Below are 26,250 nucleotides of genomic sequence, written 5' to 3'. Positions count from 1 at the left end.
ACTAATTTAAAGGAATCAAAAATCGTATTTATGTATTTATAATACTGTATTTTATAATTGCAGTAATGATTGTTATACACTACAGCTAAAACGTTTGGGGTCAGTAATATTTATTTATTTATTTATTTATTTATTTAAAAAAAAGGCTCTTTTGTTACTCTTTTGCACCAAAGTTGCATTTATTTGATTGAAAATACAGTAAAAGGCAAAATATTGTGAAATGCTATTACAATTTAAAATAACTGTTTTCTGTTTTTCTAGGGCCAGTATTATTTTTTATGTATGTATGCATTTTTTATTTTTAAAACCTTTAAATTTTATTTGATCAAAAAATACAGTAAACTATTGTGAAATATTATTACCATTTAAAATAACTGTTTTCTGTTTCAAAAACAAATATATATATATATTATATATATATATATGTATATGTATGTATATGTGTATATATATTAATAATTAATTAATTAATAATAATTATATAGTACCTCTAAATTCAGTGATATTTTAAACCCTCTTTTGTTCATGAAGGCTGTATTTATTTGATTAAAAAAAATTGGTAAAAAAATAAATAATAAATTATATAAATACACACACACACAGTCAAGCCCAAGTTTATTCATACCCCTGGCAATTTCTGACTTAAAGTTACTTTTATTCAACCAGCAAGTTTTTTTTTTATTTTTATGGACCTGGAAATGACACAGGCTTTTCCCAAAAGATAATAAGATGATGTACAAGAGGCATTATTGTGGAAAAAATATTTCTCAGCTTTTATTTACATTTGAACAAAAAGTGGCATGTCCAAAATTATTCAAATCCAAAGTTCTATACCATTCCAAATAGTCCAAGCTGTTCTAAAGCATCCTAATTACCCTGATTCATTGGGAACAGCTGTTTTAATCAACTCAACAGGTGAAAAACAGAAGCTCTCTGCTGTTGGTTTGTGGACAGTCATGGCTAAGACAAAGGAGCTCACTGAGGACCTGCGGCTGCGCATTGTGGCTGCTCAGGAAGGGCTATAAGACCATATCTAAATGTTTTGAAGTTGCAGTGGCTGCAGTGCAAAGTATTATAAAAAAAATACAAGACGTTCCGCACTGTGAAGAATCTCAGAGGACGTGGTCGGAAGCCAAAAGTGACACCTGTGCTGGCCAGGAGGATAATGAGAGAGGTAAAAAAAGAATCCAAGGATCACCACCAAGGCCATCCTGATGAATCTGGGCTCTGCTGGTGGCAACATCTCAAGGCAGACAGTCCAACAGACACTGCACACCGCTGGGTTCCACAGACGCAGACCAAGGAGGACACCACTTCTCCAGATAAGGCACACAAAAGCATGCTTGGCTTTTGCAAATGCTCATCTGGACAAAGAAGAAGACTTCTGGTGTTCTGTTTTATGGTCAGATGAAACAAAAATGTAATCGTTTGCATTTTATGATTCCTAAATCCCACTGACCCTCAACAGAGAAATGCTTTTTAGAACCAGAATATCAAATCACGCTAACCAGCCAAAACTTGACCCATTTGTTCTTTGCCTGAGCTTATCACTTGAGTTTAAGATCATAAAGACACATCGCCCTCTGGTGGCCGATGCTTCACGTCTGCGGAGCACCACAGCAGACAATATGCATCGTACTATGAGCAGAGACATGCGAGTTGAACAAAACAAGAGTTGACAGATCAAATTCCTCTCATGCAGGCCGGCACATATTGATCACTACGCACGCTTTCCTTCAAAAGTAATACTTCTGCTTGTGTGAACCTAATACGTAATCAGAGATGCTGAAGACCAAAATAAGCTTCTCCCTCCCAAAACAGGGCTCTCAGGAATAGACAGAGCTGTAGTAAGTGATGCCACTGAGCTAAAAATAGTCCCCTGCTGATCTGTTGGGTGGTCCAGCTCATGGCCAATACTGGAAGATTTACATGCGGCACGTTCCACATCAAGTGTTTATTTGCATAACTGCCTGTTATAAAAGGTGATGTGTTATGCCTGTACTGTTAGCACATATGTCGTATATCATTGCTGAGAAAACTGTATAAACCAACCTTAAAACTGCTGGTCTTAGGTGGTTTTATTTGGTCTACAATGATTTCCCAGCCTAAAGGTTACAATTAACCAAAGCCAAGGAAAACCAATCAAAAATAAACTGGCTGCAATATATTTTAAACCCAGTTAATAATCATAATAAAGCATAATGCTATTGTGAATTCACAAACTCTGCGATTCAATTAAATAAATATGTGATTCAGGTTTAATACATGGACTTTAATTATTTACATGCGTGCAGGTTATGTGGATATTCGACTTAAATGTTATTTAGTCAATATTAAACAAGGATTAGATCAAGCAGTAAAGTTTAAACACAATCGTCAGGCCGTTGGCGTCCTCTGCACTCATTTGTTATAATGTGTAATATACATTAGCTCTTTTGTTGATAACACATTATGTATTTTAACAGTTTTGTTCAATAAAACCATATAATTATTAAATAACTTAATTTTGATACTGAATTTAAACAGATTATTATTGCATTATTGCATATGTATTTTAAGTAATTTTAAAAGTTATTGTTGACTTAGGTCTATTTTATATAAAAATACTCAATTAATCATTATACTCGATTAATTGTTCAAATAATCATCAGATTACTTGATAAATAATCATATGTGACACCCCTAATATGACACATGGATACTAAATATTTTGCATAGTAGCAGGCCAATCTTCAAATTGTTTTTATGTCTTGATAGTAATTCAAGGTGACGAAGATGCGACACAATTATAATTATCCACCTACTCGATTAATCATTAGAATAATCAACAGATTACTGGATTAACAAAATTATTGTTCGTGACAGCCCTAATATGACACACGGATGCTAAATATTTGACATAGTAGTAGGCAAATCCTCAGATTGCTTTTCATGTCTTGATAGTAAGTAATTCAAGATGACAAAGATGTGACAGGATTATAATTATCCGATTACTCGATTAATCATCAGAATAATCGACAGAATACTTAATTACCAAAATAATTGTTAGTGACAGCCCTAATATGACACACGAATGCTAAATATTTGACATAGTAGTAGGCAAATCCAGATTGCTTTTTATGTCTTGATAGTAAGTAATTCAAGATGACAAAGATGTGAGACGATTATAATTATCCGCTTACTCGATTAATCATCAGAATAATTTACAGAATACTAAATTACCAAAATAATTGTTAGTGACAGCCCTAATATGACACACGGATGCTAAATTGTTGCAGAGTAGTAGTCGAATCCTCAGATTGCTTTTTATGTCTTGATAGTAAGTAATTCAAGATGACAAAGATGTGACACAATTATAATTATCCGATTACTCAATTAATCATCAAAATAATCGACAGAATACTCAATTACCAAAATAATTGTTAGTGACAGCCCTAATATGACACACGGATGCTAAATTGTTGCAGAGTAGTAGTCGAATCTTCACATTGCTTTTTATGTCTTGATAGTAAGTAATTCAAGATGACAAAGATGTGACACAATTATAATTATCCGATTACTCGATTAATCATCAGAATAATCGACAGAATACTCAATTACCAAAATAATTGTTAGTGACAGCCCTAATATGACACACGGATGCTAAATATTTGACATAGTAGTAGGCAAATCCTCAGATTGCTTTTTATGTCTTGATAGTAAGCAATTCAAGATGACAAAGATGTGACACAAGTATAATTATCCGATTACTCGATTAATCTTTAGAATAAACGGCAGAATACTCGATTACCAAAATAATAGTTAGTGACAGCCCTAACATGACACACAGATGCTAAATATTTGCTTAGTAGCAGGTAAATCTTCACAATGCTTTTTATGTCTTGATAGTAAGAAATTCAAGACAACAAAAATATGACTTGATTGTAATTATCCACTTACTTGATTAATCGTCAGAATAATCGAGAATACTCGATTACCAAAATAATAGTTAGTGACATCCCTAATATGACATACAGATGCTTAATATTCGCATAGTAACAGGTAAATCTTCACATTGCTTTTTATGTCTTGATAGTAAGAAATTCAAGACAACAAAAATATGACTTGATTGTAATTATCCACTTACTTGATTAATCGTCAGAATAATCGAGAATACTCGATTACCAAAATAATAGTTAGTGACATCCCTAATATGACATACAGATGCTTAATATTCGCATAGTAGCAGGTAAACCTTCACATTGCTTTTTTATGTCTGAATAGTAAGTAATCAAGACGACAAAGATGCAACACAATTATAATTATTCAATTACTCAATTAATCTTACGAATAATCAACAGATTACACGATTACCAAAATAATTGTAAAAGACAGCCCTAATATGACAAACGGATGCTAAATATTTTGCATAGCAGCAGGCCAGTCTTCACATTGCTTATTATGGCTTGATAAAAAGTAATTCCAGATGACAAGAAGCAACACAATTATAATTATCCGATTATTCGATTAATTTTTAGAATAATCAACAGATTACTCAACTGCCAAAATAATCATCAGTGACAGCCCTAACATGACACACGGATGTTAAATAGTTTGCATAGTGGCAGGCCAATCTTTACATTGCTTTTCATGTCTTGATAGTAAATAATTCAAGACGAAAAAGATGCGACATGATTATAATTATCCGATTACTCAGTTAATCATCAAAAATAAGCAACAGATTACTTGATTACCAAAATAATCATTAGTGACAGCCCTAAAGTGACACACAGATGCTAAACATTTGACATAAGTAATAGGCCAATATTTATATTGCTTTTCATGTCTTTATAGTAATTCAAGACGACAAAGATGCGTCACGATTATAATTATCTGATTATTCAATTAATTGTCAGAATTGTCAACAGATTACTTGATTACCCAAATAACAGCCCATGTGACAGCCCTAATATGACACACGGATGCTAAATAGTTTGCATGGTAATAGGCTAATCTTCACATTGCTTTTTATGTCTTTATGTGCTTTTTATGTAGTAAGTAATTTAAGACAACAAAGATGCGACACGATTATAATTATTTGCATACTGGATTAATCGTCGGAATAATCAACAGATTACTCAATTACCTAAATAATCGTAAGTAAGACAGCCCTAATATGACACAAGAATGCTAAATATATTTAATTCAAGACAATAAAGATGCATCTCAATTATAATTATCCGATCACTCGATTAATCGGCAGAATAATCAACAGATTACTTGATTAACATAAAGATTGTTAGTGGCAGCCCTAATATGACACGCGGATGTTAAATATTTTGCATTGTAACAGGCCAATCTTCACATTGCTTTTTATGTCTTGACAGTAAGTAATTCAAGACGACAAAGACGCAGCACAATTATAATTATCCGATTACTCGATTAATCGTCAGAATATATGGCAGAATACTCGATTACCAAATTAATCATAAGTGACAGCCCTAATATGATCCAATACACGGATACTAAATATTTTGCATAGCAGCAGGCCAATCTTTAAATTGCCTTTTTTTTTTTGTTTTTTTTTGATAATAAGTAATTCAGGATGACAAAGATGCGACACAACACAAGGTACGTCCACTGGATGACACATGAATATGAAGCAGAGAAAATAAATCTCAAGTTTTGTGATTTCAGAAGAAGTGCATCGACATGAAGGTGCTCATTTGTACTTTCAGAAATGATTGGATGATATGATCTTGTGATGAAGCAAGGGGTGAGAGGGAAATGGACAGTGCCCTTCAGGACCTAGTACAGAGACCAGCGGACCCATTTTTAGGTAGCCGTAAAGAAAGCCTGTTCGATACAGCATACATAATGAATGAAGGGTAATGTTAGACTGGGTTTTGATTCAAAGAGAGAAAGTGTGTGGGGGTGTGTGAGAAAGAGAGAAAGAAAGAGAATGCAGTATTTCTTACACCAATATAACATATGTTAGATGTGTTGTTTGTGGAAAACAAATCACATACAACGATCATAAACCTAAACAATAAAAAGTTTCAACAACAATAAAACAATAAAAAAAAATGTTAATAACAGACAAACCCACAAAAATATTTTTTTAATCAATTTCAGGATTTTGGGTTTAAATGTTCACAAAAGTATAATAAAACATTTGTATTATTATTTGATTACTTGATTAATAGGTAGAATAATCGTCAGATTACTGGATTACTAAAATAATCGTTAGTGACAGCCCTAATATAACATGGATCTAACATTCACATTGCTTTCCTTTCCAGTAATTCAAGAAAACAAAGATGCGACACGACACAGGGCACGTCCACCAGATGACAGACGAAATCTGTCAGAAAAAACTGAATAAAAAAATATCTCAAGTTTTTTTAACTCCAGAGGAAGTGTGTCTATATTTGTAAACATTTGTATTTCGTATATTTATTTTGTTCTTATTTTACTGGACACCATTTCAGTTTATACGTTTTTCAGTGTAACATTTAAAACAGACTTTCCAGTATAGGATGATAACCTAATTTCATGCCAGTAGAAATATAGCATGCCATTTTGTTTCACTTCTATGCTATGTAAACGGCACATTTAAATGAGGACATAGATTTCAATAGTTTTCATAAAAACAATAAGCTAATGGTGACCCTGAACCACAAAACCAGTCATAAGTAGCACAGATATATGTGTAGATAGCAAAAAAATACCTTGTATGGATCAAAATGATAAATTTTTCTTTTATGCCTAAAATCATTAGGATATTAAGTAAAGATTATGTTCCATGAAGATATTTTGTAAAGGTCTTACCATAAATATATCAAAAAATAATTTTTGATTAACAATATGAAACTGGTAAGAACTTCATTTGGTGATTTTCTCAATATTTAGTTTTTTTTTGCACCCTCAGATTTCAGATTTTCAAATAGCTGTATCTCAGCCAAATATTTTTCTATCCTAACGTGTATAAATCTCAATTTTGTACTCAAATTGACCCTTATGACTGGTTTTGTGGTCCAGGGTAATATTTATAATTTATAATTGTGAAATAATACTAAAAAACTAATCATGATCACTTCATCTCCTAAAATAAACATTCTGAAATTTAAATCTGAAATTTTTACCTTTAAGATGATCCCCAAGGGGAGGTTTATCAGATTTTAATTTATGAAGACAATTTTGTCCCCACACTATCCTGGCGCTGCAGTCCTACTCAATTTGTTGCGTTTATTTCTGCATACAGTACAGCAAACATTGCGATAAAATGTTTGCTGTAAAATACTCTCTCCCACCAGCCACATAAGAACCAATGACCTTCAAAACTCACAAGCATGTAAAACTCAACAGGAACAATCTGTTACTGCATTCAGAAGTACTGTAAAAGCGCAAAACCTTTCCTTAACTGAAAACAACACAAAGCTCACAACATTGCAAGAGTAGAATCATCAGATTTGCTATCTCTATCTTCGGGATGCACCTGACGCAACCCCCGGCCCTTGGGCCCCATTGGTCAAGCACATCACCATGACAACAAAGGGGAGGACCTCAATTCTAGAATGCTCCTTACCTTCCAGCGACATGGGCTCCAGAATGCCGAACTGTTTGAGAACGGCCACGAACAGAATGATGACCACTCCGATGGCAAACAGCTCCATTCCCTGAATACCCATGACTGCGGTGATTCACGGCTCTTGGCTCGAGAACTTGTAGAACTACTGGAAGTATTAATCTGCAAGTGTGTGTACTAACACTGGACGGAGCCAACTGGCCGATATAGCATGGCGCCAGACGCAGCGTGTCTCAGAAAGAAAGAGTCATTTCATTAGCTCCTTTAGAAGAATATTTAAAAGGAAAATCAGGGGATATTTTTGGCAGAACGTCAAGCTAGCAGTGTGCATGGGAAAAAGAGTCCGGTCTAGTTACACTTATTTTGGAGATGAGAAGAGAAGTCAGCGTTTCCATGTTAGGTCATTCTTCTTGAAAGCCCCGGCGCATAAATAAAGAGCTGGATCGCAGTTCTTGTACACAGTCCAGATGTGTAAAAGCCATCCTGGGCCGCAAATGTTATTTGCAAGTGTCAACAACAGACAAGAGCATTTCAAACTCCGCCGTTCTGCGGCGACGCAGCGATATTCAAGATTGTTGATCCAAAAGTGCACTGAGACAGCAGGAATTCATTCAATAGATCCAGTTGAGCGTGTGGAATTGCGACTTGGAAGCAACAGACACCACGCACTGTTAAAACGATCATATTTCATCTGAAGTCCTAAGTGGCTTTTAAATCCGGGTTTTGTTGATGTTGACACAGAAATTTGAGACTAATGGGCACCGTAGTGCCTCAAACTGAAATCATTTGTCCATCTAGAAATCAGTTAAGTAATACTCAGTTTAGTTAAACGCGGGATCAACATCTGGCTGTGTCTCGGTCACTGCGACACCCACTGAGATGGCATCTCGAATCCTGATCCAAAGCGTTCTTCGGCCTTCCCGTGGCAGTTGTCAAAAATACGTCAGTCTTTAAGTGGGTGAAGTTCTCACCCTTTCAAACGTCACGAAGAATGCGGTTTCTCGTCTCCTCCTTCTCTGGGGTTCTGCCGTCAGTCAAGCGCCCTCATCTTCTCCCTCGTCTGTTTCCTCAGAGTCAGCATCAAGTGCTTTTGTCTCTTCTTTCAAGTTGTACTGTACAGTTCACGCTCTTCCTCCCTCCCTCCCTTCCTCGCTCCTCTTGCCCTCTCTTGTCCCGTAATAATCTGCAGTGGGCAGTTTATCTTCACCTCTCTGTCCATCCCACCCCTCCTTCCGTGTGTCTTCCTCTTTGCTCATCTACGACCACTCCATCCTTTCTTTTATCCATCGCTCACTTTCCAAGCCTCTGACGGCAAAGTCACAAGACCCTTGTGAGAACTGGCCCTTTCCCCCTGACCACAATCCCTTTCTCCTTCTCTCTCTTTTCCTTCCTTCCTTTCTGCCTGGGGACTTGGGGAAAAGTCACATTTCCAAACAGGGCAGAAAGCAGGAGAGAGGGAGAGATACAAGGGGGATCGGATTCCAGGGACGCCCTCCCCTACCGATTTCCCAGCCTCCATCCACCCACATATCTGTTCCATCCGAAGCACTTTCTTTCTCGTGAGCGAAGCAGGGTAAGGCCTTTGCTTGGAATGGGACAAACCAGAGGAGATAACATTAGCTCACGGGTTTTCCTGTTTTTAGTTTAGCGAGAGAGAAAAGGAGAGAGCTATAATAGCTCAGTTAGATAAAGGAATCAATAAAGTCTTAATGGTAGCTTTAAGTCAACCAAACACAAAGTGAGATCAAATGCTGTTTCTGCTGCCAGCATCCGCTCATCTTCTCTCAGACCAACACCCCTCCTCCTCCTTCTCCTTTCTATCAAATAGCTGTTTATTTTCTAGTTAAAAGAGCCATAAAAAGATGATAAATGACAGAATGTAACAAACAAAGCTCTGCAGAGAGGCATTTTAAATGTAAAGTAATCTGAGGGGAAAATCTACAGTTTTTGAAAAGTCATCCTTAAATTATAAAGAATAATACACCTCAAGACAAAACACACACTCTAGTAGATTAATCCAATTTATCAAAATGGAATTTTAGTGAGATTCAAATGATATCTTTATCATAATTTCGAAGTAAAATCCTGGTAGATGCTTTTTTTTGGATAGTTCCAAAATATGATAGGAATTACATGAATATTTGACTATATATATATATATATATATATACATACACACACACACATTTGCGATAGTGTATAACAATTCATTATTATTAAAATTATTTGTTTTTAACGAAACATATTAAAACTAAAAAGTGAACAAAAGAGGCTTTTAAAAAATAATTAAATAAATATTACTGACTACAAACTTTTTAGTTGCAGTGTAAAATTATTATTAATATTATTATTATTTAAAATATAACATAAAACAGTTATTTTAAATGGTAATAATAATTTGCAGTATTTTGTTTTTTTACTGTATTTTTGATCAAATAAATCATCCTTGATGAACAACAGTGTAGTATACAGTAGTGTATAACCATTAATTATTATTAATAATACTAAAAATATTAAAACAGACAACAGAAAAGTTATTTTAAATTGTAATAATATTTCACAATATTTAGTTTTTTTACTGTATTTAGCAGTAGTGTACAACAAATAATTATTATTAATAATATAAAAAATATTAAAACATAAAACAGTTATTTTCAAGCATAATAATATTTCGCAGTATTTTGTTTTTTACTGTATTTTTGAGCAAATAAACGCACCCTTGGTGAACAAAAGAAGCTTTAAAAATGAATAAATAAATAAGCAGCAGTGTACAACAATTAATTATTATTAATAATATTAAAAAATATTGAAACAGAAAACTTGTAATAAAATTTTAAACTGTAATAATATTTCGGTTTTTTTTTTTACTGTATTTCAGATCAAATAAATGGTGAACAAAAGAGACTTTAAAAAAAACAATGGAATGGAAATAATATTTTGTAATATTTCGTTTTTACTGTATTTTTGACCAAATAAACGCATCCTTGGTGAACAAAAAAAGCTTTAATAAATAAATAAATAATATTACTGACCCCAAACTTTTTAGCGGTAATGTATAACAATTAATTATTATAAATTAATTGTTTTTTAAATATTAAAACAGAAAACCATTATTTAAAATTGTATAATAATATTTCACAATATTTACTTTTTTAATGTATTTTTGGTCAAATAAATGCAACCTTGGTGAATAAAAGAAGCTTTAAAAAATAACAATAATGAATGAATAATACTACTGACCCCAAGCTTTTTAGCGGTAGTGTATAACAATTAAACATTATTAATAATTAATTGTTTTTTTTAAATATTAAAACAGTAATAATAATAATAATAAATTGTATAAAATTTTAAATTGTAATAATATTTCACAATATTTTGTGATAACAAATAAATAAATAATACTGACCCCAACTTTGTATATATATATATTACACTTCCTATCATAATTTGTAAGAAACAGCCTTAATTATTTATTTAATTAATACATGCATGCATAACTCACAGAAACTTTACTTTATTCAGCAGAATTCTAGTGTATTTTAATTTGATCTCTTTTAAATTGTCCAAATTATATAAAAAAAAAATATAACATGAGAACTTTTAAAGAAGGGGTAAAACATTTTTTGGGGAAAAAACATTAAAAAAACCAAAACAAAAAGATAATTAGAATTTGAGTTTATCTAGTGCAACCAAATATCTATCATAAGTGGGAAACAATAATCTGAAGAAATAAAGCCAGGCACTAAAATGGTCCAGTAGAAGCCTATTTAATTATTATAATATTCTTATTTGCCCTATTTTGATCTTTGGATTGCTTGCAAATAGAAAGAAATTGCATTAGGATTTTCTAACAAGAGGTTAAGCGCATACAAATCATCCAATATAAAACTCCTATCAAAACCAGAAATATATGCCCATATTTTCCCCCTAATATGATGGCTGCAGTGCCTCAATTTCACCATTATAATGCATGCTCTGACTAGGCTGCTGTATTTATGGCTGGCGTCAGTGCTTGTTGTGTATAGGAATTAATGTTGAGCTTTTAGGAGGACGGGGCAGGTTCCAGTAATGCCATTAGAAGATGAACACTTCTTAATAGGAGCTCAAGCATGAAGCTTTTGCTGACAAGACAGTATGGCCTAACATAACTCACTGAACCTGAACACGGGCATTAGAAAAAAAACAATAGTACAATCTGAAAGCTTGGCATAGATGCTGGGAAAAGAGCATAGATTTTCTTTTCAAATGTAATTTGAACAAAGCCATCCCTCTCTTTTCATTTCATACGTTAAAACCAGATGTTCTTCCGAATATTGATCCGAAGCGCTTCAATTACAAAAGGCAAAATTTGGATTTGTCCGTCAGTGCTGCAGTATTCATTCACAGCTAACAAAACAGCATAAGGACTATTAGTATAAAGAAATAGTCTGGCAAAGCGATCCCTCAATGTATACAAACACAGCACTTCCCCTCTACATGTTCAGTAACTCTGCACGAAGAGAAATGAAACCTGATATAGGGCAGCCGGTCCACTATCTAATACATAAGCACTCTTGAGGCCAAACACGGCCCTGCTCTTTGAATCCTCAGACTCGACAGAAGTGCTCTCTCTGTTTCTCCCTCGCTTTTAATGAGGTGTGATGGATCGACTTTTTAATGATAAAAACACCCTGGAATGTACTGACAACAACTTTTACAACAACAACAAAAACAACAACAACAAAAGGATGGGCTTCCATTGATCGGAGGAAATGACTAATTACTTCTGTCCTGATTAGCCAAGGATTCATTCATTTTCCATTGACGTTTATATGTAAGTGAGAGTTAGCTTACACATCAAATCACCATTATTTAAATGACCACTATTTTCTTTTTCAAATTTTCTGTGTTGATTTATAGGGAATATCTGTATAAACATTAAATGGATTTATACATCTCAACACCACACTCTTATTAGTAACTTTCAACTATTAGACTAGATTATTTATTACTGTTAGAAACACTTCAGTCTTAATAAGTTGTTACATTTAATATATTTTATTTGCTTGCTTTTAAAGTTATTCTTGATTTTCTTTCCTTCTAAGTCCCAAAAGAAAAAGATGAAAAGTATTATAGATATCTGAACACTTATTGATTTCCTGTCCAAAAAATATAGTTGAAAATATAACCATAGTTGAGATGACTGTAAATGTCCAACAGGGCCCTCTGTTGGACAAGACACATTACTGCATAAACCGTTTGGGAAGGATCAATGTTTGTGATGTTTTTTTTGTTTTTTTTTTGTAATAAAGTACAGTAGTTTGTGCACTATTAATATTGGTGCTGCCTGTAAACACACTGTTATATTGAAAAAAATATGTCTGGCATCTAAAAGTAGTTGTGACACTAGTCTTCAGACAAGACTATCTACATTTGAGGTCAAAAGTTTACATACACCTTGCAGAATCTGCAAAATGTTAACTATTTTAGCAAAATAAAAGGGATCATAGAAAGTGCATGTTATTTTTGTATTTAGTACTGACCTTAATTAAGATATTTCACATAAAAGATTTTCACATATAGTCCACAAGAGAAAATAATAGTTGAATTAATAAAAATGAACCTGGTTCTTAATACTGTGTTGTTACCTGAATGATTCACAAATGTGTTGTTTTGTTTAGTTTAACAGTTAGACTGCCAGCTGTTCTTCAGATAAATCCTTCAGGTCCCACAAATTCTTTGGTTTATCAACATTTCTAACAATGACCGTATGATTTTAAGGAAAAACAATGCATTAAGAGACATAAAGGGGGGTGAAAACTTTTTAAATCTGAAGATCAGGGTATATGTAACTTGTCTTCTGGGACACATGTAAGCATCCTCAGTAGCTGCTGAATGGCAGTACTAAATGAAAAACTATATATATTTAGGCAAAATAAGAAAAATGTACACATCTTCATTCTGTTCAAAAGTTTTCACCCCCAGCTCTTAATGCATAATTTTTCCTTCTGGAGCATCAGTGAGTGTTTGAACCTTCTGTAATAGTTGCATATGAGTCCCTCAGTTGTCCTCAGTGTGAAAAATCATACAGTCATTGTTGGAAAGGGTTCAAATACACAAAAATGGTGAAAAACCAAAGAATCTGTGATACCTGAAAGACTTTTCTGAAGAAAAGTGGGCTGTTTAACTGTTTACGACAAAGAAGGGACTCATAAACAACTATTATTAAACAAAAATAAAACAGCTTGTGGATCATTCAGGTAACAACACAGTATTAAGAATCAAGATGTAAACTTTTGAACAGGGTCATTTTTATAGATCAAACTATCATTTTCTCTTGTGGACTATATGTCAGCGTCTTTTATTAAAAATATCTTATTCAGGACAGTGCTAAATAAAAAATACCATGCACTTCGTATGATCCTTCTTATTTTGCTAAAATAATGAACATTTTGCAGATTCTGACAGGTGTATGAAAAATTTGACCTCAACTGTATGTATCTATCTCTGCCTGATTTCAGCGAGGAGTGCTCTGTATGTTTAGGGTGGGGTCTCTTTTTGCCCAAAGGTGGTAAAGACACTCCGAAGCTCTTTTAGCATTTACGAGCCTTGTCAGCATTACTCAAATTTCCTACTGCAAGTGAGTAGCCATAATTCTTGCTCAATAATTGATTGCGTGATTGATTATTATTTTGTATGTATACATATGCCAATAAAGCTGTCGTCCTAAAGTATGAAATGCAGCATACAGTATACGCTTGCCTTTGTTGTCGGTTTGAATATGCCTAAAGACTTCCGTACAATTGCATATGTTGCAAATTGCAAAATATCCAGAGCATTTAACCCAAAGCACTTCTCTATAATGAACACCTCAAAATGCAAATTCTGTCATTTACTAATGCTTACGTTCAAGATGCTATTGATTTTTATTTGTTTAAGGAAAAAACTTTTGTGCTCAAGAGAAGAAAGTTCCAAACGTTTTGGAACAAAGATGATGACAGAATTTGCATTTTTGGGTGAGTTATTCTTTTTTTGTGTTAACAATCAATTTGTTGTTCTCAAAGAATGTTTGCTTGATTATTACTTAAAAAAATCTGCATTTAATTGTTGTTTATCCTTATTTTTTTTTTTTTTTTTGCATATCTGCTGCCTTTCCACAAGTGGTTTGGACCACAGAGACTTCAGCATTTTATCTCTCATCAAACCAAACTTCTGCTGCACCCTTCGTCTTTGTAACACGTATGTTCATATTTACACATTCCACCAGTCATTCTCAGCTTAAAATACTTGATAGACATACTGCAGTATTTTCAGAGCTACAGTCTTTAGAAATAACTCTGGCGTACAAAGAAGATGTTGATGCAATGAGAAAACATACAGTGTGGTGCAAAAGTCTGTGAACGCTTCTATTTTACTTTTATTTTTCTGGTAATTTAACACATTACAAAAAGTCTAAACTGAGTAAAATTTCATAATTTCTTAAACTTTATTTGTACTTATTTGCTTTATTGACAATTCAGAGCTGCATGAACTTAACAAACTTGTGTAAGCCTAATGATCATGTTCTCCAGCATGATTTGAGATGATCCAAAGAGGATTTTTTAAGCTTCAATGGAAATATACAAATTTGACCATCTGTACAAATTCACATGATCAATGTCATGAAATGGATTTGACTGTAAAAAAAAAAAACATCTTCATAACAATTTTAAATACATTTTACTGCTTCTGCTCTTACTATTGAACTGTACATTCATTAAGAAATTAAGTAAATATTGCAGAATTATATATCATTTCATATATAGAATATCAAGTAAAATCTAATTACCTAAGTTAAGTAAACTTAACAAAGAAAATATGTAACTTCAGCTTGGCCAGTACAAGTTTGAGTCACTTTTACTTAGTCAAATATTACTTGCCAATACTTTGCTTTTTTGATATAACCATGCAAGTGTATATTACTTAAATATAATGCAATCATGTAAACACTATATCTACATAATTAGAAATGCGGCACTCATCTGAACATAGAGACTTCAAAACTTGGTACACAATAGACGACAGTAACATCCTGTAGATCATTTTTGAGCATGAATGTGTCATTTTGAGTAGAAAATGAACTCCAGATGTAAAATCACAACAAACGCAATGATACATCTGTGTAAATACAGCTGGAAAAGCTGAGTAGGTTTTACTTAATTTTATTACATTTATATTTACGCTTTAACTTCTACAAGCTTGCATTGAGTACCAAATTTGCTTTGTAACTTTTCCATACAAATTACTTTTTTTTTTTTAGTGTAGTGGCCTAGAAATAGTGTAGAATCACTTCTTATTTGTTTAATATCATAATTTTGTCTTGTTTTGCATTTATTAAAATCCCAAAACTGTTTGATTAGAGGCATAAATAGTAGGACCACACTGTTAGGTAGCATGCATAACAAAGGCATGAGGTTAAAATCATGAGCTGCAATGCTAATCAGTTTTATCATTTATTTTCAGAATGCATCAGTTATATGCTGTATTGCATCTGTGCTATTACTGCGATGGTGTTTTTATTTAATTGCCTTCGTGGATTCTCCAAGAGATGCAGGCAAAACAGTAAAACAGGTCAAATATTATTATACTAAGTACAATAATTAACTTCCTTTCAACACAGAAAAAGTAACTTCTCTTTTGAACAGGCGAAGACACTTCGGAGGTGGGTGACTCTTCTAATCCAGATGGCGCACCAGAAAACATAAAGGCAAGTATAGTAGCGTAATAGCAAGATAACTTCATAAAGTTTAACTTTTTTATCTTTCTTTAACTTTATAAGTAGAATCGATTGGGTTTCTTGTGTTTAGGATGAGTGGCACTCGCCGTCAGCAGTACAAGAAAACACCAGTGTCAGGATGAGCTCTGTCTACCAGAGCCTGATCCCCTCCGCTACTGAGAGACAGTCAGTCTATGAGATTCTTGATCAAGGAGAGAATCAATTTACAGACATTTATGAGTGTTTTGAGTGATGGTATAATCGCCGTAATACACAGACTGTCAAACTTAAAGGATTAGTTCACTTCAGTCGAAAAGAAATGAAGGTTTTTGAGGAAAACATACCAGGATTATTCTCCATATAGTGGACTTCAATGGAAGCCAACATGTTTAAGTAGGTGAACCAATCCTTTAAGTTTCTTTACCTACTATGTACTTACATTTATCATTTTACATAATGCAATTATTGTGTAGCCTACTTGTTTTACATTGTACCTACATTATATTTAAAAAAATAGTCTCCTGTAATTACATGTGTAATTAATTTCTGTAGTTACATCTATAATTAAATTGCTGACCCTACTCCTTAACCCACCCTTAATTTGGGAAAACAATTTTACTTCATTTTGGGAAGTTTACAAATAATACGCCCAGATTTTTTTCTTTTTCTTTTTCCACATCAAGTGTATAGGTGCTACAGCTGAAGTCAAAAGTGTACATAAACCTTGCAGAATCTGCAAAATGGTAATTATTTTAGCAAAAGGGATCATACAAATTACATGTTATTTTTTATTTAGTACTGACCTGAATAAGATATTTCACATAAAAGACGTTTACATAAAGTCATATACATATAATAAAAGCTGAATTTATAATAATGACCTTTACATATAAAATGTACATACTGCCAGCTGTTCTTCATAATAATCCTTCAGTTCCCATAAATTCTTTGGTTTTTCAGCATTTTTTGTGTATTTGAACCATTTCCAACAATGACTATGATTTTGAGATGTATCTTTTCACATTGAGGACAACTGAGGGACTCATATGGAACTATTACAGAAGGTTTAAACAAGAAGGAAACACAATGCATTAAGAGCCAGGGGTGAAAACTTTTGAAATTTGAATATCAGGGTAAATTTTATTTTGTCTTCTGGGAAACATGAAAGTATCTTCTGTAGCTTCTAAAGGGCAGTACTAAATGAAAAAAAAAAAGAAAGAAAGAAGATATTTTGGCAAAATCAGAAAAATGTACACATCTTCATTCTGTTCAAAAGTTTTCACCCCCTCAGCTCTTAATAAATTGTGTTTTTCTGAAGAACAGCGCGCACTTTAATTGTTCAGGACAAACATGGTACTCACAAACAACTATCACTAAACCAAAAAAAAAAGCTGTAGATCATGTAGATAACAACACAGTATAACTATTATTTTCTCTTGTGGACTATATGTAAACGTCTTTTATGAGAAATATCTTATTCAAGTCAGTACTAAATATAAAAATAACATGCATTTTATATATCCCTCTTATTTTTCTAAAATAATTAACATTTTGCAGATTCTGCAAGGTGTATGTAATTTTGACTTCAACTGTATATTTTACTGTTTTGCTTATATCATTTTAAATAACCCAGTTCTTGATTAATATTAATTAATTCAATAATAAAACTAATTTCTCTCAATGAATAATTATCTCAATTAAGTTTAGTTCAAATCATAATAATAAAAAATAAATAATATTATTAATAAAAACTTCAACTTGACTTCCTCTCAGCTACATTCTGCGTTTCATCCATTTTCGTTCTATGTAATATAATGCCAAACTGAACATGTTGGTTTGGGTTTTACACAATTAAAGTGACAAAACACAGCGTTCAGATGAACGTTACCTGAGCGGTGATAGCGGGCCGTACTGTGACGACAATCAGCCAGGAAACTGGGTCTCGAAAAACGCCGACGCGCTTCTAAAGAGAGCGTAGCCATCACGCTCCCCATTATAGACTGCTACAGAAACCACACCGGATTCGTTACAAATGTGAACCACAATAAGCATGAACCAGCTTTTCTCTAAGAAAGCAGACGATAACCTCTCTCTCTGTATGTCTCTCTCTCTCTCTCTCTGTGTGTGTGTGTGTGTGTGTGTGTGTGTGTGTGTGTGTGTGTGAGTGTGTATAAGTGTGTGTCAAAAAGCACATTGAGCAGTCTGTTTGGTGACTATTGGTCAGACATTCAGATACAGATACATGTGAGGGAGAAAAACACTTCAAAGATCCAGTGCTACGATGACCTTTCACTTAAAACACAACACACTCTCTCTCCTGTGGCCTATGTTTGAAAGTTTTTCCCCTCACACCGAGACCACCTCATAGAGCTGGAAATATTAATATGAGTGTATGAATAAAACAGGTGTGTTTCAAGACCCCTGTGTTGAGCACAGACCAAAGCATCTTTTAAAAAAATGCATAGGCTGTTATTTAGAGCCAGTTTGTAAGTATGTACAATTTAGGACAGGGCTCTTTAACAGTGATACTGGTGGACGTCTGCCAGCTATTGTTTAAATTGTTTGATCAGTCCATGAATTCAAGTTATATGTAAACTACAAGTCAAAAGTTTTTGAACAGTAACAGTAAGTTTTTTAAAGAAGTGTCTTCTGTTCACCAAGCCTGCATGTATTTGATCCAGCAAAAGTATTTTTAATATTTAAACTAACTGCTTTCTATTTGTATATATTTTTAAAATTGTAATTTATTCCCTGTACTCCAGTCTTTAGTGTCACATGATCCTTCAGAAATCATTATAACATGCTGATTTGCTGTTTAAACATATACTATTATTATTATTATTATCAATATTTAAAACAGTTGAGTACATTTCTTTCAGGATTCTTTGATGAATCGAAAGACCCCAAAATCAGCATTTATCTGAAATAAAAAGCTTTTGTAACATTATACACTATACCATTCAAAAGCTAGGAGTCAGTATAATTATTATTTTTTTTTCTTTTTGGGAAAGAAATGAATGCTTTTATTTAGCAAGGATGCTTTAAGTTGATTAAAAGTGATCATAAAGACATTTATAATGTTACAAAGGTTTCTATTTTAGACAAACGCTGTTTTTTAAACTTTCTATTCATCAACGAAACTTGAAAAAAAAATCTACTCAGCTGTCAACTTTTGACTCAACATAATAATAATAATTATAAATGTTTTTAAGAATATTAAAGTGATTTCTGAAGGATCATGTGACTGGGAGTAACAATGCTAAAAATCAGCATTGAAATCACAGGAATAAATTAGAATTTAAAAGATATTCAAGTAGAAAACTATTATGTTAAATAGTACAAATATTTCGAAATGTTATTGTTCTTGCTGTACTTTGTATCAAATAAATGCAGGCTTGGTGAGGAGAAGAGACTTCTTTAGAAAACTTTAAAAATCTTATGGTTCAAAAACTTTTGATTGGTAGTATATTTGTTATCATAATTTTGTATATTTTAAATATTATTAATTAAATAGATACAATTCTACAGTTTTTTGAAAGAAGTCTTTTACGTTCACTAATGCGGTTTCTATTTGATTGAATATACAGCAAAAACCTTTAAAGACCTTTGAAGAATCTCGGTAACACTTAAAGCCTTTATGTATAATGCATTATAAAGGGTTATTAAATGATATAATGCATTATTCTTCATAATGTGCATTGTAATACATGTCGTAAATAATTATAACTAAATTTAAAATGCAAAGTGTAACAATGAATTGATAAATGTTATAAATATTAACTGTGATCAAAATTATTCATGAGATTGTACAGTGCATTATAAGGTGCACTGCAAGGCCTAATTAATACATTAAAACTACTTTTATAATTAATTATACATAAAGGCTTTAAGTAAAGTGTAACCATCTCTCTTCTCCAATCATACTGCCCCAAACTTTTAAACTCCTGGCGCCAGTAGTATAGTGTAATGGACTGCTCTGTCCACTGTGAGGCACTAGTGCATCAATGACTCTTGTGGTACTTTCACAACAGTCACTTACTGTATTGTGTCCTGGATGGTTGACCTGACTGAAGGCCACTGAAACATGAGACAACAGATTGAGTCGATCTGACTATTTAAGGCACATATAAATGCTTAATTAGCAAGACGTACGTTCATATTCTGTTGCTTAACATGAACTGCCCCTGCTGACGCTGCAATTTCTTTTCCTGTCTCACAGAATTGAGAAAAAAAAAAAAAGTCTGGTGACCTGCAAGCAGCCAAGAGAATACATCAAGCAGATTTTTGTGGATTTCTGTCCAAGACTTTAATATCTTTACATTTTGGAGGATTATACTGTGTACCACTGAAATCTTTCAAAAGCTATTTTCACTTTTTGTTTATACAATTTCCAGTTAAATAATTGTGAAATTTTGATACTCATGGTCCAGACCTAAAGTTGAGGTCAAACGTTTACATACACCTTGCAGAATCTGCAAAATATTAATTATTTTACCAAAATAAGAGGGATTATACAAAATGCATGTTGTTTTTTATTTAGTACTGACCTGAATAAGATACTTCACATTAAAGGCGTTTACATATAGTCCATAAAAGAAAATAATAGTTGAATTTATAAAAATGACCCCGTTCAAAAGTTTACTTACGCTTTATTCTTAATACTGTGTTGTTACCTGAATGATCCACAGCTGTGTTTTTTTTTTTTGTGTTAAGTGATAGTCCCTTATTTGTCCCAAACAGTTAAACTGCCTGCCGTTCTTGAGAAAAATCCTTCAGGTCCCACAAATTCTTTGGTTTTTCAGCATTTTTGTGTATTTGAACCCTTTCCAACTATGACTGTATGATTTTGAGATCCATCTTTTCACACTCAGGACAACTGAGAGACTCATATGCAACTATTACAGAAAATGCTCACTGATGCTTCCTTCAGAAGAAAAAATTAGGCATTAAGAACTGGGGGTGTAAACTTTTGAACAGAATGCAGATGTGTACATTTTTCTTATTTTGCTCAAATATCATATTGTTTTCATTTAGTACTGCCCTTCAGAAGCTACAGAGGATACTTGTGTACTTGATGTTTCCCAGAAGACAAAATAATTAAATGTACCCTGATCTTAAAATTCAAAAAGTTTTCACCCCCTGGTTCTGAATACATTGTGTTTCCTTCTGAGGCATCAGAGAGCATTTGATAGTTATCATTCTGTAATAGTTGCACATGAGTCCCTCAGTTGTCCTCAGTGTGAAAAGATGGATCTCAAAATCATACAGTCATTGTTGGAAACGGTTCAAATACACAAAAATGCTGACAAACCAAAGAATCTGTGGGACCTGAAGAATTTTTCTAAAGAACAGCAGGCAGTTTAACTGTTCGGGACAAACAATTGACTCATGAACAACATCACTAAAGAAAAAAACACACAACTGTGGATCATTCAGGTAACAACACAGTATTAAGATTCAAGTGTATGTAAACTTTTGAACAGGGTCATATTTATAAATTCAACTAATATTTTTTTTCTTGTGTTTTTTTTCTATATGTAAATGTCTTTTATGTTAAATATCTTATTCAGGTCAATACTAAATAAAAAAATAACATGCATTTTGCCTAATCCCTCTTATTTTGGTAAAAATAATTAAGATTTAGCAGATTCTGCAAGGTGTATGCAAACTTTTGACCTCAACTGTAGGCAGAGCTCAAAGACTTGTAAAATGTGATGTACTTTTTCAGCTTAAGGGCTTTTTCTGCTTTTGAAGGTTAAGGTTAAAAATAATTAGGCCTAATAATAGCATTCAGTTCCATTTTCAGCCATTTTACCTTGTCTGGAACCATTTCACAGACTTCTGCAGATTTTTGCCTCAAAATCAAAGCAAAAATGGCTTGATTCTGTCAGGGCCTGGAAATGATTCATTCCCTCTTGACCCCAGAGTTCACATCTCTATATGAATGTGCAAATGGAACTGAAATAGACTCGGCCTCTCTGTCTCTGTGGTGTAATTCACCACAGACAGTCAAGAACATTTTAGGACAATCATGTTTAGCTAATAGACCAGAATGTGCACAGAGATTTGAGTTAATTGGCTGCTCCTGGGAGTTTAGAAAGCTGAGGGTAGATCTCACAGGAAAGACACAGCAGAGAAAAATGTGAGTTTGGTGGAGAATTAATAAGAGTAACAAATTAGCAGAAAGTAAAAAATTACAAAGTTGCAATTTACATATATTTGGGATAATATGGATTTTTGGAGCTTGACAGTCGTGGTCGCCATCTATTTTCATTGGAAAAGAGCAGCATGAACATTCTGCCAAATATATCTTTTTTTTTTTGTTTCACAGAAGAAAGAAAGGAATAGGTATGGAACAACTTGAGGGTAAGTAAGTTTCATTGGTGCCAAAGGAAAAGACAGGACAAACTGAACATCTGTCCTTTGATCAGCAGTGACACAACAATGTCTTGGTACTTGGTGAAAGTTAAAGAGCTCCTGTTACACATACAAACATAGTCACAGTGACAGCGTAACACTGCAACATCACAGCATAACTGACACAGACTGTTTTACACTTCCTGTAGAAGAACGGATCTGCACAATCGCACCATCAGCAGAAAAAAACATCACAGAGGGCAATTATCGACTTGCCTGTCCATAAATAATGTGTTCATTTCATCTCAAGCAACTATACGCAACCACAAAAAAATCCTGATCAGTATTTAATCCATAAATAACATAAACTACACTACTAGTCAAAAGTTTTTGAACAGTAAAATTTTTTTCAGCCTCTTTTGCTCACCAAGCTTGCATTTTTTTTGATTCAAAGTACAGCAAAAGCGAATATTTTAAAATATTTTTACTATTTAAAATAACTGCTTTCTATTTGAATATATTTTTCAAATCGAATTTATTCCTGTGATCAAAACTGAATTTTCAGCATCATTACTCCAGTCTTTAGTGTCACGTGATCCTTCAGAAATCATTCTAATATGCTAATTTGCTGTAAAAAATATATTTTTAATTTAATTTAATTTAACATATTTTGTCATTGACATATTTGTCAGGATTCTTTAAAGAATAGAATGATCCAAAGATCAGCATTTATCTGAAAGCTTGGAGTCAGTATACATTTTTTTTTTAATAATTATAGAACTTATTACTTTATTTAGCACGGATGCTATAAATTGATTAAAAGTGATGATAAAGACATTTATAATGTTACAAAAGATTCTATTTCAGATAAATGCTGTTCTTCTGAACTTTCTATTCATCAAAGAAACCTGAAAAAAAAAATCTACTCAGCTGTTTTCAACATAATATTAATAAAATTGTTTTTTGAGCAGCAAATCAGAATATTAGAATGATTGAAATGACAGGAATCAATTACATTTTAAAATATATTCAAACAGAAAGCAGTTATTTTAAATAATTGCTGTACTTTGGATCAAATAAATGCAGGCTTAGTGAGCAGAAGAGAAAACATATAAAAAATATTACTGTTCAAAAACTTATGAATTTATAATTGCGTTTTTTTTTACTACTATTTAATTTAATGTAACTGTAAAACTGTAAAAAAATCCACATTTGTTTCCAGAAAATATATTTTAAATGTTTTTAAGCATAATTTAATGTAAAACTATGCAAATATATGCATTCATAATTTATTCATTAAACAAGGAAACAATTCTAAAACTACTTAAAAACTATTTCCCAAGAAGGTACTCAAGGTTTGCCAAGAATTCTCAAGTAAATGTATGTTTTTTAAAGGATGTTTAGATATTTTTAACTAGGAAAAAAAACAGAAATACACATTTAACATAGTCTCAGTTCTGTTATGGAGAACGATTTGATATTGGTTGTTTCATCTCCCAAACAACATAACACTTCCCTTGTGCAGAAAGTTCAGTATAAGAGAATGAGGAGAGATTGAGAATGGAGGGAGACAAATCAAAAGAAGTACCTTGGGCAAAAGAGCCGGTGACCAAGCCGAAAAAGCAGCTCAGCATACTGGCCAACTCCTTCTGACACTCATTCTTACAGTCCTTCACAGCATCCATGTCTTCAGTAATGTCCCAACTGCTGACCGAACAGTCAATATTAAACTACTGTGACTCACACACTGAAAAAAAGTCCATTAAACCACTAGCAGACAGACTCTACCATCTCTAAAACTTCACTTCAAAAACACTCTCACACTTACTTCGTCCACAAACTTCCTCCTCAGTTAGAAAAGTGTTTCCAGATCACAAGCTTAAGTCATATATTCATGAATATTCAGCTGATGAGTTGTCTTTAGGCTGCTGTGATTGTCAAATTAGACTTTATCCATTTCTTTCTCAAAGAATCAACACAAAACCGACTTCCTCAGATCCAGAGCTGAAGGGTTTTGCTGCTCAGTGCACAAAAAGTCTCAATGTGACCCAATGTAGAACACACTGCTGATTTGTTATCTGGATAACATTACACCTCCCAATCCAGACGTGGACAGTAATCCAAACCAAACAGCTAGTGAGGTCCTCAGAGTCGTGACAGAGCTCTGCTGTATATATCTGAACATATCCTCCTGACTGCCTCGGAATTAAAGCTATGAACAGGAAGTGGCACTGATCTAAGAGAGAGAGAGAGAGAGAGGGAGAGGAAAAGAGAATGACAAGTAGAATGCTCAAATTTCACAGGATGCACTACAGTATTATGCAGACACAAGACATGAAATAATCTCTTAATTAAAGAAACAGTTCATCCAAAATTGAACATTTCCTGACAATGTACTCCAAGATGTACTGTACTGTAGGTGAGTTTGTTTCTTCACCAGAACAGAAATCGGGCATTGCATCACTTGCTCACCAACGGACCCTCTGCAGTGAATGGGTGCCATCAGAATGAGAGTCCAAACTGTAGATAAAAACATTACAATAATTCACAAGTAATCCACATTAAGACTCAGTTCCATCTTGTGAAGTGAAAAGTTGTGTGTTTACATCAGAATCCACCATCATATTTGTTCAAAAATCTTTTGGACTGTTTTTGCTTGTAAATGGTGCTTGATCTGCTCATACGTCTCCTGATTCAGATATATTCAGAGTCAATTCATGTCTAAATGATGGATTTCTTTCTTATAAAGATGCAACTTTTCACTTCACAAGAAGTTAATTAATGGACTGGGGTTGTGTGGATTACTTGTGAATTATTGTGACGTTTTTATCAGCTGTTTGGGCTCTTATTTTGACAGCACCCATTCACTGCAGAGGATCCAAATCTGTTCTGATGAAGAAACAAACTCTATCTGGACGACCTCTGCACTGTCAAAGGTTTTCACCAGATTCAACTTAAAAACCTAAGCTCAGCAGCTGTCTTAAAGGAACCGTATGTAGGATTGTGGCCAAAACTGGTACTGCAATCACTTTCAAAATACTGTAGAAGGGTGTATCCCCTCCCCCTCCCCCCCTGACTCGAGGTTGCCAGATAAACTGCAGGATCCAGCAGGAACGTAGGCTGCTACAAGGAGCTTCCAATGGCAAGTGACGAGTCCTACACAGTCATTTTTTTTCTTCTGTTAAATATGTTTATGCTTCACAAGAGATGTTTTGCGAAGTAATGATGTATCGCAAAAATGTACTAATGGCGATTAGCCAAATATTTCGTAAAGATGTACTGTAATACTAGCCTGGCAAGCCAGACCCACATAAATGTAGGGTCTGGGCACTCTCCATAGACAGGGCTCAACCGGAGGGGTGGGATAAACGGTTGTCTTTCAAACTCCTCGCCACGCAATAGGATAGCGCTACAACCAATCAGAGACTTAGTCGGTCAGGTGACGTAGTCAGAGCGACGAAGATTTTTAACAAAAATCAGTGCACTGTGCAGTCTGTCAGCTAAATAATAGACATAGATGGGCACTAAACCTTTAAAAGTAAACAAAAACATGCACAGACAAATCCAAATTACACCCTGCGGCTCGTGACGA

At 33.5% G+C, this 26,250-nt stretch overlaps 1 protein-coding gene across 3 annotated transcripts in view; it reads right to left on the bottom strand.

Moving 5' to 3' along the window:
- Positions 1-26,250, bottom strand: part of kcnip3a (Kv channel interacting protein 3a, calsenilin) — a 78,447-nt gene that overhangs the window by 13,203 nt on the left and 38,994 nt on the right. Inside the window, exon 1 of one of the 3 annotated variants that reach the window (XM_073818851.1) lies at positions 7,568-7,976. The exons of the other annotated variants lie outside the window; for them this stretch is intronic. Coding sequence (XP_073674952.1) covers positions 7,568-7,670 — 103 coding nt within the window. The 5' untranslated portion in view covers positions 7,671-7,976. Of the gene's footprint in view, positions 1-7,567; positions 7,977-26,250 lie in introns of those variants that run through there. 3 annotated transcript variants of the gene reach the window in all.

Source organism: Garra rufa, chromosome 15 (assembly GCF_049309525.1).
Source record: "Garra rufa chromosome 15, GarRuf1.0, whole genome shotgun sequence".
NCBI lineage: Eukaryota > Metazoa > Chordata > Actinopteri > Cypriniformes > Cyprinidae > Garra > Garra rufa.
This window is presented reverse-complemented; position numbering and strand designations above follow the sequence as displayed.